Raw genomic sequence first — 17718 nt, forward strand, 5'->3', positions numbered from 1 at the left:
CTTAATTGCACTCGCTTTGATTGCGCTCCTGTCGATTGCACTCCTGTTGATTGCACTGCTGCAGCAGAGTGAGCACTCCTGTCAATTGCGCTCCTCACTGCTGCTCATCTCTCGATTGCGCTCCTCTTAATTGCGCTCCTCTCAATTGCGCTCCTGTCAATTGAGCTCCTCTGAATTGTGCTGCTCCAGCAGTGGAGCGCTCCTCTCTCCGCCTCTGCTCTCGATTGCGCTCCTCTCTACAGCGCTCCTGTCAATTGTTCTGCTTTTGATTGCGCTACTGTCGATTGCTCTTCTCTTGATAGCACTCCTCTTGATTGCGCTCCTCTTGATTGTGATCCTCTTGATTGCGCTCCTCTTGATTGCGCTCCTCTCTGCTGCTCTTCACTCGATTGCGCTCCTGTCCATTGCGCTCCTCTTGATTGCGCTCCTGTCCATTGCTCTGCTCTCGATTGCGCTCCTATCCATTGTGCTGCTCTTGATTGAGCTCCGTGCTGTTATCAATTGCGCTCCTCTCTCTTCCTATGCTCTCGAGTGAGCTCCTGTCGATTGCGCTCCTCTCGATTGCGCTGCTGCAGCAGAGTGCTCGCTCCTGTCGATTGCACTCCTCTTGATTGTGCTCCTGTCGATTGCGCTCCTTTTGATTGTGCTCCTGTCGATTGCTCACCTCTCTCTTGCGCTTCTTTCTCTTGCACTCCTGTCGATTGCACTCCTGTCAATTGCGCTCCTCTCTCTTGCTCTGCTCTCGATTGAGCTCCTCTCGATTGCACTTCTGTCGATTGCGCTCTTGTCGATAGAGCTCCTCTCTACTGCTCTGCTCTCGATTGCGCTCCTATTGATTGCTGTCCTGTCGATTGCGCTCCTGTCGATGGGTCTCCGGTCGATTGCGCTCCTGTCGATTGGTCTCCTGTCGATCGAGCTCCTCTTGATTGGGCTCCTGTCGATATAGCTCCTCTCTCCTGCTCTCCTCTCAATTGCGCTCCTGTCGATTGAGCTCCTCTCTGCTGCTCTTCTCTTGATTGCGCTCCTCTCCATTATGCTCCTCTCCAATGTGCTCCTGTTGATTGCGCTCCTCTTGATAGAGTTCCTTTCGATTGTGCTGCTCTTGATTGTTCTGCTCCAGCAGAGTGAGCGCTCCTCTCGAATGCTCTGATCTCAGTTGCGCTCCTGTCAATTGCGCTCCTCTTGATTGCCCTCTTTTCGATTGCACTCCTCTCTCTTGCTCTGCTCTCGATTGCACTCATGTCGATTGTGCTGCTCCAGCAGAGCAGGCGCTCCTGTCGATTGCGATCCTCTCTCTTGCGCTCGTGTTCATTACGCTCCTCTCTCCTGCTCTACTTTCGATCGCGCTCCTGTTAATTGCACTCCTCTCTCTTGCGCTCCTCTTGATTGACTCCTGTCGATTGCTCTGCTCTCCATTGCGCTCCTCTCTCCTGCTCTGCTCTCAATTGAGCTCCTGTCGATTGCGCTCCTGTCGATTGCTCTGCTCTCAATTGCGCTCCTCTCTCTTGCTCTGCTCTTTCTTGCACTCCTGTCGATTGCGCTCCTCTCTGCTGCTCATCTCTCGATTGCGCTCCTGTCGACTGTGCTTTTGTCGATTGCACTCCTCTTGATTGCGCTCCTGTCGATTGCGCTCCTCTCTCTTGCTCTGCTTTCGATTGCGCTGCTCTGAGTTGTGCTTCTGCGACAGAGTGTGCACTGTCAAGCAGTGTGCTCCTCTTAATTACGCTGTCCAGCAGTGCGCTGCTAGCTGTGAGGCACGAGGAAAATATCAGTCACGGGTGGTAGATGTTAGATCAAAAAGGGGTTACATAACACAGGTCACATGCCAAAAAGGTTAGATCGAAACAATGATTTCAAAGTATCAGTAATGTGCGCAAAATACTTGATCGAAACAAAGAACACATATTTAACAAAAGGTGCGAAAATATTAGGTCAAAATAGAGGTCACAAAATGTTAGATGCGTCTCAAGAATGTTAGATTGTATTTGATGTCAAAAATGTCGGTCAACATGCTCCAAATGTTAGATCGGGTTTGAAATGACGGTTAGTCTTGTGCTCCTTCGACTTGTGCTCCTCCAGCAGAGTGAGCGCTGTCCAGCAGTGCACTCCTCTTGATTGTGCTGCTCCAGCACAGTGTGCACTGCTCTCGATCGAGCTCCTCTAGATTGTGCTGCTGCAGCAGAGTGAGCGCTCCAGTCGATTGAGCTCCTGTTGATTGTGCTCTTGTCGAATGAGCTCCTGTCGATTGCTCTGCTCTCAATTGAGTTCCTGTCAATTGCGCTGCTCTTGATTGAGCTCCTGTCGAATGCACTCCTGTCGATTGCGCTCCTCTCAGCTGCTGGTCTCTCGATTGCTCTCCTGTCGATTGCGCTCCTCTCTCCTGCTCTGCTCGTGATTGCGCTCCTCTCGATTGCGCTGCTGCAGCAGAGTGCTCGCTCCTGTCGCTTGCACTCGTCTTGATTGTGCTCCTGTCGATTGAGCTGCTGTTGATTGCACTTTTGTCGATTGCGCTCCTGTCGATTGCGTTCGTCTTGATTGCGCTCATGTCGATTGTGCTGCTCCAGCAGAGTGAGCGCTCCTCTCGATTGCGCTCCTCTCGATTGCGCTCCTCTCAATTGCGCTGCTCTCAATTGTGCTGCTCCGACAGAGTGTGCGCTGTCCAGCAGTTCGCTGATGAGATTGCGCTTCTCAGATTGCGTTGCTCCAGCTGTGCGTTGCTCTTGAGCTGTGTGTTGCTCTTGAGCTGTGCATTGCTCTTGAGCTGTGTGTTGCTCTTGAGCTGTGCGCTGCTCAGATTGCGTTGCTCCAGCAGAGTGTGCGTTGCTCCAGCTGTGAGTGCGTTGCTCCAGCTGTGCGTTGCTCAATTTGCGCTGCTCCAGCGAAAATAAATTTGTTTGCGTTGCAGCACTTGAGCAGAGTAAATTTCGAGTGTGTTGGGGGTCAACGCAGTCGCGTGAATTTCGAATTTGGCGGAGCGCAATTGTGCGTTGCCCGCAAGCAAGACACACCGGCTAGGGCTAGGGTCAAGCAGTCCACCACAATCAAGCCAGATGGTAACTGTCTTTTTAGGGCTGTCAGCTACCATGTCTATGGTACTCAGGACCACCACATGGAGGTCAGGAAAGATGCAGTGGAGTGGCTGCATAGCCAACCATACTTGGTGGCCACCTTTGCTGCAGAGGGTAGTGGTCACCTTGGACCTGGTGCCTGGCTGGACCAGATGGCCAAGGAAGGCACCTGGGGAGATGAGCTCGCCCTTCTGGGACTTGCAGAGGCACACCACTGCAGCCTGTGGGTGTACTCTGACCAGCATGACCTCCACACCACCTACCCAGGTGGAGCTGGTGGACCATACCAGGGGCTCATCCACCTGGGTGGCAACCACTATGAGATCCTGAGCTTGTGATCTGACTGACCAGACTGTATGTACATAGCACTCCTCACAAAGCCCAAAGAAACACCCTTGTAAATAGCCAACAACCTCTGCTGGTCATGACTGTCACATGTCACCAAGTAGGGTTAGAGTTGGCCAACACAAGTCACCATATCTCAATGACCAGACTTCACTCCTGTCTGAAACTCTGTATCCATCATCTCCTAGCATGTGTCTACAATGTTCATTAAGGTAGCATAAAGATCTGAGGTGGTCCATATCCCACCCCTCCAAGGGGGGACCCTTGCAGCTTTGGCCAAAATTTCAAAAATGCAAAGTTGGCCGCAGCTCCACAACAAGTTGGTCTATCATCATGACAGTCTAGGACACTCTTATTGGTGTATAGAGCAACAACTTTTATTATGGGTGCATGTCAAAAATATCAATATTTCAATGACCTGACTCATACCAGGCCCAACTTCACCAAGCTGTATCGGAAAATTTTATTACTCAACTGGAGTAGGGTTGGATAATGAAACATGCATAGTTTGGGTAGTACTACAACTTTGATTAAGCAACCCTACTCGATTTAAAAATGGAACCCCCTTGTAACCCTAACGATCAGACTATGATACAACTCTAAATGAGCTTGATGTTGACACCAATGGTCTGGTGTGAGTATGGGTTGATGACACCGACACAAGTGTCCAGTGTGTTGGCTAATGCTTGAAGTGATCCCCGGGCCGCAGTGGATGTCTGCCTTTGGTTCTATTGTTATCCGGACTGCTGGTTGCTATGAACCACCTTCGGACGCCAGGAAATGGTGATACAACACATGCGCTTCGTTGAGGAGCAATCTGTTGATTACTTCTATGCTGACTGTGTACTAATGATACTTATTGCTTGAAGTAATACTAGTATGGTTGATGAGTGTAGAGTGGATGAGCCTCCACTCGACCATTTGTGACGAGGAGGTAGGACTATATACCTCTTCGCAGCGTCACCAGTGACACTGCCCCTGCTCCCTCTCTCCAGAGGGTACCCTCCTTGTCGAGTACTGCACAGGGAACTCCAAGGAGGCACCTTCTCCATTTCAAGCCTTGTCCCTCCTGTCTTTCCTGAGCTGTGTCGACTTCATCGACACTGCTCCTCCTCTTCATGTCCCTTTCGCCAGTGTCCCATACACAGATCTCCTTCCTTTGACCAGCGACGGTTCTCTTCTACTCCTGTCCTGTGGGCCCCTGAGTGGTAACTGACTGCGTGTTGCTGAGCTCAGTCCCTCTCACATGTGAATCGTCGTATGGACATCCTTACTACCGATCCCCATGGAATCTGCCACACAATCTTGCTTGCTGCAGGTTCTGGTGGGATTCGTGATATTGATGATGCTTGTGCCAATTTTGCTGTGATCTGCCATAGAGCTGATTCTACTACCGATCTCGGTGAACTTTGTCACAGCTCCTCCAATCTACCCGATTCCATGATTCCTGTGCTACCTTCATATGGATTTCGGTCTTTCCTCGTTCTGCGCACCTAGGCCCATGACACCAAGCTCAAGCACATTGACACTCAATATCACTTCCTCCAATTCTCAGTCCAAGAGAAGGAAGTGGATATCAAATATGTCAAAACCCTCAATAATGCTGCTGATTTCTCAACCAAGCCTGTAAGCTGACATTTAATTACCACCACCTGCCAAAGACTGGGTTTTGCTTGCCAGGCTTCCCCCAGTCACAACCCAATTTCACTCAATGCCTCGACCCACTCAAAGTCCAGCCTTGCCTCCTCAGATGGCGAGGGGGACAGTTAAAATTTGACACATGCACTTCATTTGCCATCAGCCTCAGAAGTCTACTCTATTTTCTCATTCCCATGATTCCCTTTGATTCCCCCTTTTCCTGATTGCCTTTGTTCCTCTGTTTCATCTTATTCTCCCTGACAATGAATTCCCTTTGATCAGAAACTCCATTTATGGTTGTGGCATTCTTGCATAACCATATCCCCTTTGTACTCAACTTTTCTCTTTGTCTCTGAAAGACCTCCCCTTCAGACCATACATGACAGATTCACTTGACTTAGCCATATTTCACACACACACTTGGCAGACTTGTCATCTATATATATGCATTCTATTTCATGTATTTACTCTTCTCGAAATCATCGACTCAATTGTTCTCTAATAGATACTGCCTGATCCCCCAACAGATTTATGATCTCTTTTCCTTAAGGGAAAAGAGGAGAAGGAAGGAGCTAACTATGTGATCGAAAGTACAAGACTCGATGTGACAAGTCTAAGACTCTTTTTGTAGTGAAATGCCAAATCCATGTTAGATCTATGATAATTATGAGAGGAGTCATGACCGAGTCGTGACAGAGTCCAACAGCATGCGTCCTTTCCTGGAAGAGATCTCGCCAGTACAAGACAAATCAAAATTTCTGCATTTGTGGATCCGAGGGCTGAAGGAGGAGAGCATGTACCCATGTTTGGATGATCTTAGGATTCGAGACAAGATTAGCACCTTGTTCCAAGAGGTGGCCCTTTCAGCAGAGTACAAGGAAGACAACAGGATGCTCTTGCCTCTCTGGAATGCTGGAGTACATCCTGAAGAACAAGAGCACGTTAACGAAGGTCAACCAGCAGTTGTGGACTGGCCATCCCCATATGGACCAGCCACCGAGTATGACGCTGTGCAGCCCATGGAACTGGATACTGTTTAGCCTATCACGAGGGCTTCAGATGGCAAACCAGTGGAAGGTCGCAATCACGGTTTCGATTGAGTGTTTCTCGTCAGTTTGTTTCTGTCATGTGTCCCGGTCAACGTTGGCACATCCAATTGCAATCATGTTCCAGTGTATCGCTTCGTGAAGCATCCGCAATGGTGCTCGCTGCTCGCTGCTCGCTTAGAGGGCGATGGGTGTCGGCTGTGAAGCAAGATCAGACTGAGAACAAGGCCAATAGTTGAGGTAATGCTATTCCGAATGACCTCTCTGTCGGTCGGTGGATTAATGCTCGAGAAGTAACGAAGAAAGAGCGTACTGAGGTACACTCCAACACTACAAATGAGGTACTTTTGGTTATTCCAATCTCGACGTCAAATCTCTAGCCTTGCATCCTCCGGGCAACAAGAACTCGAATTGCTTCTGATCATTCATGAGGCCTCTGGGCAAGTTGGCAGTGCTGTTGCTATGCGCCTCTCCACTCCATCGATACAGCAGTTCGCTCCACGTGTACGCTTCTGGAAGCATATCGAACAGATCCTTGCCTGCGCAGATCTTGTCCAAGATCAGCTTTGGATGCAGGAGTTGACGCCAATGTCTGTTGCCAAAGAGACGGTCACTGTGGCTGTACGACTGCATCTTGAATTGGTAGTCCGAGATCCTACTGAAGCACGAGGAGCAGTGCCAACCTGCATCGAGCAAGATATTGTCGCTAACTTTGCCGTGATTGTACCAGGTGTGGGTGGGTGACCATGCGTGTACTTGTGCTCGCCATGATTTGGCAGCTGTTGGGAACTCGAACGAGTAGATGTACGACTTGAAGGAAAGGTGGAGCGGTAGAGGTGCTTGACAGCTCGAAAGCAGCTGTACAGCAGCGAGAGAAGGAATCTCGTCGACATCGGACATGATGATCAGACTGCCTTGCGGTGGTTGCACCTGCGTACGGAGCAGTTCGGTGGCTTTGTAACGTTGCTCGCCTTCGATAGCAAAAGGCCCTTCGCCAGGAGCTAGCGCTCGACCTGCGATGGTGAAGTACTTGATCTTGTCGCGATATGTTGCATATCTACTTGGATCAAACCCAAGCTGCTTCGGCTTGCCCATAAAGGTTGTGTTGCTTTCGACGATCACGAAAGCATCCACTGCATCGTACAGCTCCTGAAACCGCAGCTCTAACATCTCAAGCTCGACGCTAAAGATGATCACATCGTACACTTTGGGTCGCTGTGCTGGGGTATATGGTGTCCAACCATGTCGTCTGCAAGCTGCGGTGTCGTTGGCGGATATCGACCAAGCTGTATAGTGCTTGATCTCCCTTTGAGGGGTGGTGGTATCCGACTTATCCCAAAGTGGCCGAGTGCTGTAGCTGAGCGTGTTTTGTAGGGTGCGATCGCGTTTGAAGAGGTAGACGACAGTAAAAAGGAAACACGCCAGGCTAAGGAGAAGCCATCTTCGTCGTACTATGTTGGAGCATCTGCCTGCCCAGCTGACGTTGGCCATTCTACGGATAGCGGTGCGATAATGCAAGCGAGAGTCATGAGACATCAAGGAGGATGCCGCCAGCGACAGTGGCAGGAGGAGTAAGTAAGAGCAAGTAATGGTGCAACATAGCAGGGCGCACGGTTCTTCCAGTTTGGCGGCTAATTTGGATCGCGGCTGCTGTGTATGGTCCGTGCACAGTTCGTGCGCGTAGATTCCTCAGCTGTGACTTTAGCGCGGCGTAACAGCCTTCGAGAAAGACTTTAAACTGACGTAAGCCGATATGAAAGGGATCGGGGGAAGCCGATCTGATTGGAGATGGAGCAAGGGCCGATCCGATCAGAGATCGGGTACAACACAGTCCCGCTCGTTGTCAAGCTAGGTCATGAAGTAGGATGCTCCCACACTCGGTATGAGCCTCACAAATGTATATATATCAAGCTGAGAACACTAGCTTCTCACCACGTTCATCCAGTCAATTGAGTATATATGTTTCTGTCTAAAACAGTAGTGACATCGGACTCTCCCCGATCGCCAGCTATCGGGACAAAACTTCTTCACAGTTCAACATAAACATGCACAGAAGCATCGGCAGCTACCATGCCCATAGTTGCTTACTAGCACGATCATCTTGCAAAAGCGTCCTTGTAGCGTAAGAAGTGAGCGATGCAAAGCGACGCGTGAGCGCGCTGTGCCCAGACGGAGCCAATAATCCTTCACTGTCGTCACTTCTCACTCACCGCCAACTGGAAGGCATTGAATGCTTTGTGATGGAGCTCACTTCCGATCGACGCCGATGAAAGTTCGAGCGGCAGTTGCTCCAGGTCAACCCAACCTTTGCATCTTCTCGATATCACGTCGCCCAAGCCCTCCTCGGCGGTCTCGGATGAAGATTGGCTCGAATGAGAGGCGCATCCTCCCGTCCTGATGGGAGAGTGTGGTGAGAGAGGACACTCGTCGAACCTAGCAACGTGAGCGTCTGCGGTCGGGGGCTGTAAGCCAAGTCCAAGTCAAAGCTGATTGCTCGACAATGTTCCAAAATGAAGTGGAAGTCGTGCCCGAACGAAGCTCTCCCAAGCCTCAGTTTTGTGAACCGACCTTGCTTCCGCTCAGCAGCGTATCTTTGGCTTGAACGCACAACTCCCGGCAAGGCTGCACGCATTGCCGCTCTCGGGCATGGTCAATTCAGAAGACTCAGCTTTTTGACGTCTCCCAACCGTGTCTCAGCCTGCTGACCTTGTGCCGCCTGACTACCTCCTTCGACGGCCACACAGCTCCGTCAGCCGTAACCCGACGGGCAAACCGATAACAATCGCAACTATTCACCTTCTCAACGGAACCCTTGGTCAATACCATGCGAGACATTAGCTCCTGCTGAACTGCGACCGTGCGATTGGCTGCGTGCTGTTGCGGACGAGTCCGGTGAGCTTGGCCGAAACGTGGACGTGTGGCAGAAATGCTTGATCAATGATCTCACTCGCCTCAGCTCACTTCATCATGGTACATGATCTCACATCGTAAAAGCCACAGCTCTCGCCCTTTGCCAGAGTTGTGCAGACAACGATAGTGCAATTACAGTGCAACGATAAGAATTCGAATGATACAATGCGACAAGAACGATAACTAGAACGGAGCAAAATCAAATCGATATCTACAGCTTAGCCTCAGCCCGTTGCTCAACAGCACTGGTCGCCGAGTATCGGAGCTGAGAGACGACATCGTCGAGAATCGTGTCGATGAGTTTGGCATCGAAGAATCGCGAGTCAAAGTGCGCTTGTAGCGTCAAGATGCCGGAGAAGGTCCACATGGCAAAGCAGACCGATGCGTCCGTAGTTCTTCCTCCCAAGATACCTCGCATAAAGTAGATGTATTCTCCTTCGCGCTGCTTGGGCTTGGGTTCGAAAGATGCTCCATCCGCAGTGTAGAGTCTCTTAATGGGAATGTCACCCTGTGATGTCAAGGTGGGAGGGCAGATGGCTGGCGAGTTCTCGCAGAGGGCAACATAAGGATCAGTACGAGCCTCACGCTGCTTGATGGCAGTCTCTGCGATCAGGTTCGAGACCTCGTCTCCCACCTGTGCCATGGCCGAGATAATGTGAGGCGTGTTGAGGTAAGCTTCCTGCTTGGCGCGAATGGCCTTGGCCAGCTGGAAGATCTCTTCTTCGTTGAGCTTACGTCCTCGCTGCTTGGATCGAAGCGCTTCAGGAACGATGTAGCCAGAGGCCATGACGACACCCATGTTGACTGGCGATCGTCTCATGAACGTCTCTTGAGGGAACCATCGGCTAGCGTGCGCCGAGTAGACAAGGTGTGCACCTGGGATCTCGCCTTCTTCAGCAGTGTTGGCCTTAAAGCGTCGGTCGATGCTGTTGACGATGCAGGCGTAGACGAACGAAGGCAGGGTCGAGCCTCGCTTCTTGTATGCCTGGTGAAGCATGCGGTGCTCAGATGCACCAATCTGCCTCCTCAAGTTGAGCATCGTCATGGGCTCGCCGTTGAGCATGCCGAGCGAGTATAGCGGCTTGGACAGTGGTTGCTCGAACCGAGGAATACCGATGGTAGACTGAGCTCCATTGCTGAGACGCTCGCCAAGCTTTTCGAGACCAGCTTCGATCTCTGCCTCTCCGAGCTTGAACTTGTCCTCATAAGCTGTGTTGAGACTGATGGGAAGCTTGCCAAGCAGACCAGAGAGGTCTTCAGGTGCAAAGATGGATTCAAGAGCAGATCGAGGGTCTGGGTTGGCCTCGCTGAGAGCTGCAAGTCTGCCGTCAACAAGTGCTTGAACAATGGCGCAGCCCTGGAAGAGCATACGGTGCCCGTTGAGGACGTGAGAAGCATTGATGATCACTGCAGGGTTGCCCTCACGTGGGTTGGAGACGAGGTAAGCACGGAATTGCTTGCCAATAGGCTCGATGCGCTGGTTGGAAGTGCGATCGATGACTTGCTCTACAGTGGTGCCATCCTCGACAAGAAGAGCTGTTTCGTCGATCCACTTCTGCGCCTCCTCTACAGTCTGAATCGCCGCGAATGTAGCGTGATCGAGGTCGAGAGACGAATCTTGCTTACTTCCAACCGTCCAGGTACTAAGCTCGGGCAGGAATCCTCGAACGATCCAAAGAGCCAAACCGAATCGCTGTCGAAGCGTCTCAGGAAGCAGATTGGTCTCGAAGATCATGGCAATCGACAATTGGAACTGCGAGCGAGCCAGAAAAGGAGATCTGTGAGTCAGTGCCTTTGTCGACAGTGATAGCATTTGTGAGTTGGCGAGCTACTTACATTGCCATTCTGATAGTATTCTGCATAGTTGAGCAACTTCTCTACTCCGATGAGCGGTCTCTTTGCGAGGTTGGTAGAGACCTCCTTCCAGGCCTGGCTTGCGCTCATGGTTGCGGGTGTAGCTCAACTGGATGAGGAAGTGTGCGGAGAGCAAGTTGTTATAGAAGGGGGAGTGGTGGCGGAAGCGATAGAAGTGGATCAGGTGCTTGCGTTGCTTCTTCGAGTGGCGCTACGAGTCTTGAGGAGGTATGTTCACGATCAGGAAGAGAGCTAAGCTCACTGGACAAGCTTATCGAGGTCCGAACCTTTTCAAGCGAATGTGGAAAGCATTGTCTTCTGCACACAGTGAGCGAGAGCAAAGGGTCTGTTCGCACACTTCACATCCCAAGTGACGTTGAGAAAAAGTGACACAGGACCCGACGGACTCCCACGATGATTTGGACTGTGTTTCGCTAGTGTAAGAGCCTAATGACGGCATGGATAAGTGTGAACAAGTTCCAACTTTAGGCTGAGCAACGTCTTGGGCTCATCCCTCTTGATATCGGCGCCAAAGGGCAAACCCCACCTCATGGATGTGGGGCGCACAAACCTCAAAGTCGCAATGCAAGAAAGTCGAGTCAAGGGTCAATTCCAATAGCGCAAATTGGTGCACAGAAGATGCAAGCCCAACAGACCATGGAACAAGGGCCGCAGATACACTTTTGGGGTCTGCATGGTGAGCGTGGAACAGAAAGAGAGCCTATGCTATGCATGCACATATGAGCTGAAGACGACAAGTGCAGACAGAGCAAAGAGATGGAAAGGCGAAGACGCTCAACACGTTTAGTGCGATACAGCCAAATATTGAACCTCGCTTGGCTGGTAGCGGACATCCATGCTACCGAAAAGTCAAAAAAAAAAAAAAAAAAAAAAAAAAAAAAAAAGAAAAAGAAAAAAAGAAGAAAAAGAAAAAGAAAAAGAAAAAGAAAAAAAAGAAGAAAAAAAAAAAAATAGAAAATAGAAAATAGAAAAAAGGATGCGAATTTCGAACGCGAGATGACCGAGAGTGTACCCCACTTTTTCCTTTTTCTTTTTCTTTTCCTTGGGTTTGATTTTGATTTTGATTTTTTATTTGCTTTTCGTCTCTTTGGGCTCGGAGAATAAATGCAAGCGAAGGCGCAATTTGGTCAGCACAATGGCAGATCATCGCAGAACCCTGCCCTGGACGAGGACGCTCGTTCGTTCAGGTAGAGGACGCCCTCTCGGCTGTCGGAAAAGGGGGAAAAAAATCTTTCTTGACTGCATGTGAAATCGAAATGAGATTTGGGTTGGTTGGAGATGGGCGTGTGTTAAAAAATCAATTTATTTATTAGCTTGTCTCGCTTAGGCCGCCGTCGATGTGCAACTTGGCAAGAAAGCCGTCGACACGGCGCTTGGCTGCCATCCGAGGCAAAATGTCACCTCCTCGGCTTCGTCAAGAACGGTTTGAGAACGATTTGCTTCCCTGAACCTCCGGGTTTGCTTCCCTCCATTCCGGGTTTGAGAACGATTTGTTGGCCTCCAACTCCGGCAAAGTAACGCAACAACACATCCCGTAGCAGTGTCAGAACACGCCCTGCAACCGGCTCGCTGGTGACGAGAAAGACGTTGGCGAGACTAGCGTAGAGCCAAGATTGAAGGCGCCTTGATATGCAGCGGTCGACAAATGTCGATTCTGATCAGCACCTCCACGATGGCCTGCTCTCCTGCTTCCTCACGGAGCAAGAGACAAGGTTGAAGCTGCATCATCGCTTTGATCGTCGGATCGACGCCTTGCGCCTGGTCGCTACTAAGCGATGCTTCTGTCGCTCTACCTTGCTTTCACGTTCATGCTAGCACGACTACTAGGAGGGACTATTGTATCCATAGTCTCGACGCCGAATCTTGCAAGGTCAAAGCGCACATGTTGCACTTGGAGCGACATTGGATAATGACACCGCATTGATAAAGATGACAACGTGAGTAAATGAAAACAATGCTTTATCGAGCGCGCATGGCAGAGACATGGCCACGAGCTCGATAACTTTTCGCTAGCTCAAAGTTGGCGATGCAAGAAGATACATTGGCCGAGGGTATAGCTTTGGTCGATAGGCTGCAGCGGCTTGCAGAACAAGGCCACACCTCTAGTGTCGATTTGTTGCAAAGCTCCAATGTCATCGCACTTGTCTTGGTGAGCTCGGCTACTTTGTGCTGGTGATGCAGACACAAACGCCCGTTCCTTGTCTCTTGTCGCTTCAGGTCCCTTGTTTCAAGTCCTGCATGGTGCAGCTCAGAACCCTGCTTTTCCCCTGCGGGGCTAAGAGTCTCTGTCACCGAGTGGCTTTGTCGGGTGGGTCCCCTCCGTTGGTATCTGACTGAATGCCACACTATTGTTCCATCACCTTATCTCTCGAGAACGATGGCGAATGGCGAGCTGCTGGACTGATCTCTATTCCATCCCAGGGGCGGCGCAACAACATGAGTCAAGATTATAGATTGTCAGAAGCTTGAAGAATCTGAGTGACAACTCATTCGACTCAGGAAGCGAAACCTGGGTCCGTGAGCCAGTTCGAAAGAGTTGAATCGCATAGACGGCCATGCACGCCCACGGCGCTCATGCGGTATACGACTGCATATAGGTTCAGTTTCCGACTCGCACTCTGCCTACGAGCGGGTTGCTGAGTCGACCATCGGCCCTTGTTTCGCCATGACAACCTTCAAGCCTCAAAAGCCACTCGATCTAATGCTTACAAGTCAACTGGCCCTGCAAGCAAGCAAGCTAGCAGGGTGTTGCGATGTGGTGTGACGCAGTTGCGAACGTCTTCGAGCCCGGTCGGAGATTTCTCGAACGTTGTTCAACCGAAGGTGGTTTAGCGCCATCATAAGATCGTTTTAGTATCTCTTTCGTCTGTATCTCGATACTCGCTGGTCCTGCCGATCCTCTCTCTGATCTCCCCCTCGTCGTCGTCGCTGTCAGCTAGTATGCTCCTCCTGAAACACACTCTTCACCGCAGAATCCTCTCTCGATGGCATCCAAAGCGCGGCTCGCTGGCCGTGCGCTTACTAGCACCAGTTCGTGTGGACCGTTCACATCAAAATCTTCCCCTGAAATCTTTGTTGGTGCATCGATGAGAATAAACTGACCCTCTTTCACATCCTCTTCTTCTTTCTCCCTTGCCAGTAGTGCCGTCCGCTAGCTACCTCGCTGAGCCTCAACCTCCCGTGTTGAGCCGTTCCTTTTGTCCGTGCCACCTTACTCTGCCGATCGCTATGATCCCATCGCTTTCTGTTCCTGTCATTCTCGCCCACTGCGGGGGAGCACGGCCCTTCAATTTCACGGACACTCGGATATGCTTCAACCAGTCCACGCAGGCTATCATGGTTCATGCACGGCAACAGTGCACATCATTTGAGGTTCTGACCTCTTCTACGTCTCGGCAACAGCCCACTTGTACAACGGCGAGCATCTGTGTGCACCGAACAAGAAATTTCGTCTCTCTTGTCTTCGCTTCCCGACGGTTTGCTGTCCCAGGTCTTGTTCGCGATCCCTTTTCTTCCCGGCTGCCATTCCAGAAAAGCGACGCTTGCCTTGTCTTAGGGTTAGACATGTCCGTCTCGCCGCAATGTTGTTCCCTTTTGTGTCAGATAGTGCGCCGCCCCTGGTCCTACGGCGCTAGGAGTGCCTGCGCATGCAGACCTTCTTCTAAGCTGTTGTCAGACTTGGACCCTCATCGCCTTGAGCACATATCCATAAAACCGTCGCTTCCTTTTCATGTTCTCCCAGCGAGGGCCCCAATCCTTCTCACCCCTCCTATTGCGCTGGGACCCTTGATACCCCCACCCTATGCTTCTTGTCCTAGCGTCTACAAAAACCTCTCCATAACTAAGCTTCTTACGACCTTGCCTTTTCCACATTCACCAATCTTGATCAGGACCGTCATCTGGCCGTTTCCATTACTTCACAATGAAGATCGCTCTTCTTGCCAACCCTGCTCGCGGTGAGATCAATGTCTTGCTTGCTACCGCCTACGAGCTCATTCGACTTGGTCACGACTGCACTTTCCTTACCGGCACCTCCTTCCGCAATGCTGTCGCCGAGTTCAGGCAAGAGCAGAATGACCCAGTCTTGGCAGCACGAATCCACTTTTCCGACTTGGGTTCTGACAGAGCAGTAGAAGATTTGTAAGTTCAATCGCAGCTGCTCTCTGTCTACTGCGTCCATGTAGTTCATATCTGACCGTCTTTTCTCCGTCTATCTTTCCCACTATGACAGTACACGAGGCATGCAGTCCCATATGAAGGGCTTGAGGAAGTCTCCAGGTGACTACAGCAGCATGGAGCTCTGCCAGATCGTTGCCCTCGTCACAGAGCAAGAGTTTCGCGATGCGGCCACGCTCGTTCGTGACCGGCTGCTTGAGCTTGATCCCGACATGAGTAAGTCCCGATGCCTTGGCCTGGTTGGACCTCCTTGTGTCTCTGAACTTAGAACTAACCTTTCCGCATTCCATATTACGCTCGCTGCCTGCACAGTTGCCGCCGATGCCCTTTCCCCTACCCTAGTTACCGGTGTCCGAATGACTGGCCTTCCATGGATGTTCACTGTTCCTTGCTCACCATCCCTCACTGCTACTCGCAAAAGCCTGTTTGACCCTCATCCTATGGGCAAGAGGAGATCAAGGACCATCTCGTCGGCTCTAGAGAATCTCAAGCTCACCATCATCGAGACCTACGGCAACGCAACCAAGAAGGACCTGTATGCACGCCGTGCTCTCCTCAAGAAGGAGTTCGGTCTCAACTCGATGGGCTTCAACGCCGACAGTGCCATTGTCCCCCCTCTCTGGAAGGACCGCAACTGTGTTGGAGGCATCCACTTCAACACACCTGGTCTCTGGGACTCGATCCGACAGCCCCATCAGATCACCTTCGTTGGTGCCGGCGTCACTAGCGATCCAGAGAACCACGATACTGCTACTCACGACCTCATCAGCCTCTCCAGCCCACTCAGCGCCTCTTCTTCCACCACCTTCAACTCGACATCATCTCCACTACCCAAGAGTGGGGAGCGTGATCTGGATGTCGAATGGATGGGCGCTGCTCACGCTGCAGGTCAATCGGTCGTCTACCTCAACATGGGAAGTATGTTCCTGTGGACAGATGCCGAAGTACAAACCATCCTCCGCGCTTTCGAGCGTCTCTACCACCAGAGCGGCGGTAGGGTCAAGCTCCTTTTCAAGCTCAACAAGCCAAAGTGTGGGCCCAACAGCCCAGGCGCAGCCTCGCCCCTCAACAGCCCTACTTATCTGGACAAGAAGCGACCCACCTTGGACTCAAGGCGACCTAGTGGTGCTTCTACCCTTGTAGCTGAGAAACTCAGTGAGGCAATCAAGAACAACATCATGCTTCGACGCAAGTCTGATGCAGAGAAGGGCTACTCTCAATTCACCTTGTCTGAGTTCGAGGGTCTCGAGTTCGTGCGCGTCACTCGATGGGTCCACGACCAGCGCCGCATCTACAAGCATCCTGCTCTCAAGGTGGTCATCCACCACGGCGGCGGCAACTCGTTCAACGAAGCTGTCCACTACGGTCTGCCTCAGATGATCCTGTCGCAATGGTTTGACACGCACGAGTACGCCATCTTGGCGGAACGATTTGGCATTGGTCTTCGAAGCAAGTACGCTCCCCGCGTCGACGAGGAGGACATGGTGCGAAAGATGAAGCGCTTGCTTCAGGGTGAGGAGGCAGACAAGATCCGACGCAATGCCAAGGTCTGGTCGACACGGAGTCGCAATGCTGGCGGAGCACCTGCCGCTGCTCGTGTGCTCGAGACACAGGCCATGCTCTTCCTCCAGCAGAAGCAGGCCAAGCTTACAGCATCCATCAACGAAAAGGCTGCCAGCGGCAGCAGCTTTGACAGTCTCACTGGTCGCACTTTAGGCGACCTCCCGAGTGAGGCCGGTCTGACGCCTAACCTGCTGTCCAGCGCTGCATACACTGTCACCACCCACTAAAGACGGTCGTCTTCCTACATTATGGTTCAAAGCTTGCTTCTGTCACGGATCTATGGAGTTCAATTTAGGGGTTTCTACATTTCATTTCTTCTTGCTAATCTCACTGTAGCGCGCTAGTAACCACAAATGACAGTATACCAGGGACATGTAAGACTTTGAGGGGACTGCGAAATCGCCCAGCGCCTAGTAGTGAAACGCAGATCGCATCAAGTGGGCAAGCCAGGCATCGGTGTCCGAACCTTGGTTGCAGATGGCTTTCAGAGATGGCAGGAGGCGTGTAGAAGTTGCATGAGGGCGTTTATGCGGTCGAGCGGCTCTTCTTGCAGCCCAATGGCGACTCGATGGGAATAGGCAGTTCGCTTAGTTCTGTTGCAAACTTTTTTTTTCTTTTTTTTTCGCAGCTCGGCAAAGTTTTCGGCTGTCCATTAGCGTACCCCACCTTTGGGCCCTTCTTTTGCTTCCTATAACCACGGCAGAAGCACAGAGAAGGAGCAATGGTGGAAAGGTTCGATGTGGCAACTTTGGCGACCGCTTTTCTTTTGGAGAATTATCTTTCACGACACAAGACAAAGAAAAAAAAAAAAAAAAAAAAAAAAAAAAAAAAAGGTTGGCAAAGTGTGAAAGCAGCATCGATTCTCCCATCGTCTCATGGCAGAATCCACTAGCACCTGGTCTAAAGGCCTTAGCGAGTCCAACTGATCAAACAATGCTGCTTCGCCGTCTTTCTGTTACTCGAGATTGCTGCCATGCTGGTAGTGCATTCGGGCTGGTCCACTTGCGCTCGGCTAACTTTTTCCTGCTTCAGCTTCCATCGATCTCAGAGAAGTGAACGCGGCTCCCTTCATAAGACTTGAGCTCAGATCGTGACTT

At 51.2% G+C, this 17718-nt stretch overlaps 3 protein-coding genes across 3 annotated transcripts; 1 reads left to right on the plus strand and 2 right to left on the minus strand.

Moving 5' to 3' along the window:
- Positions 1-6448: 6448 nt before the first annotated feature.
- On the minus strand, positions 6449-7588 carry UHO2_03482 (uncharacterized protein; the record flags this gene model as incomplete). Its single annotated transcript, XM_041554088.1, has 1 exon — positions 6449-7588. One exon carries the CDS (start codon positions 7586-7588, stop codon positions 6449-6451), a length of 1140 nt encoding a protein of 379 aa, XP_041410022.1.
- A 1630-nt stretch (positions 7589-9218) lies between these two features.
- UHO2_03483 (Acyltransferase invovled in MEL production) lies at positions 9219-10951 on the minus strand (the record flags this gene model as incomplete). Its single annotated transcript, XM_041554089.1, has 2 exons — positions 9219-10760; positions 10844-10951. 2 exons carry the CDS (start codon positions 10949-10951, stop codon positions 9219-9221), a joined length of 1650 nt encoding a protein of 549 aa, XP_041410023.1.
- Positions 10952-14804: 3853 nt separating this feature from the next.
- UHO2_03484 (Erythritol-mannosyl-transferase invovled in MEL production) lies at positions 14805-16848 on the plus strand (the record flags this gene model as incomplete). Its single annotated transcript, XM_041554090.1, has 3 exons — positions 14805-15022; positions 15114-15274; positions 15371-16848. The coding sequence occupies 3 exons, from the start codon at positions 14805-14807 to the stop codon at positions 16846-16848; spliced, it is 1857 nt and encodes a 618-aa protein (XP_041410024.1).
- Positions 16849-17718: the final 870 nt, after the last annotated feature.

Source organism: Ustilago hordei, assembly GCF_900519145.1.
Source record: "Ustilago hordei strain Uho2 genome assembly, contig: UHO2_contig_06, whole genome shotgun sequence".
NCBI classification, from domain to species: Eukaryota; Fungi; Basidiomycota; class Ustilaginomycetes; order Ustilaginales; family Ustilaginaceae; genus Ustilago; species Ustilago hordei.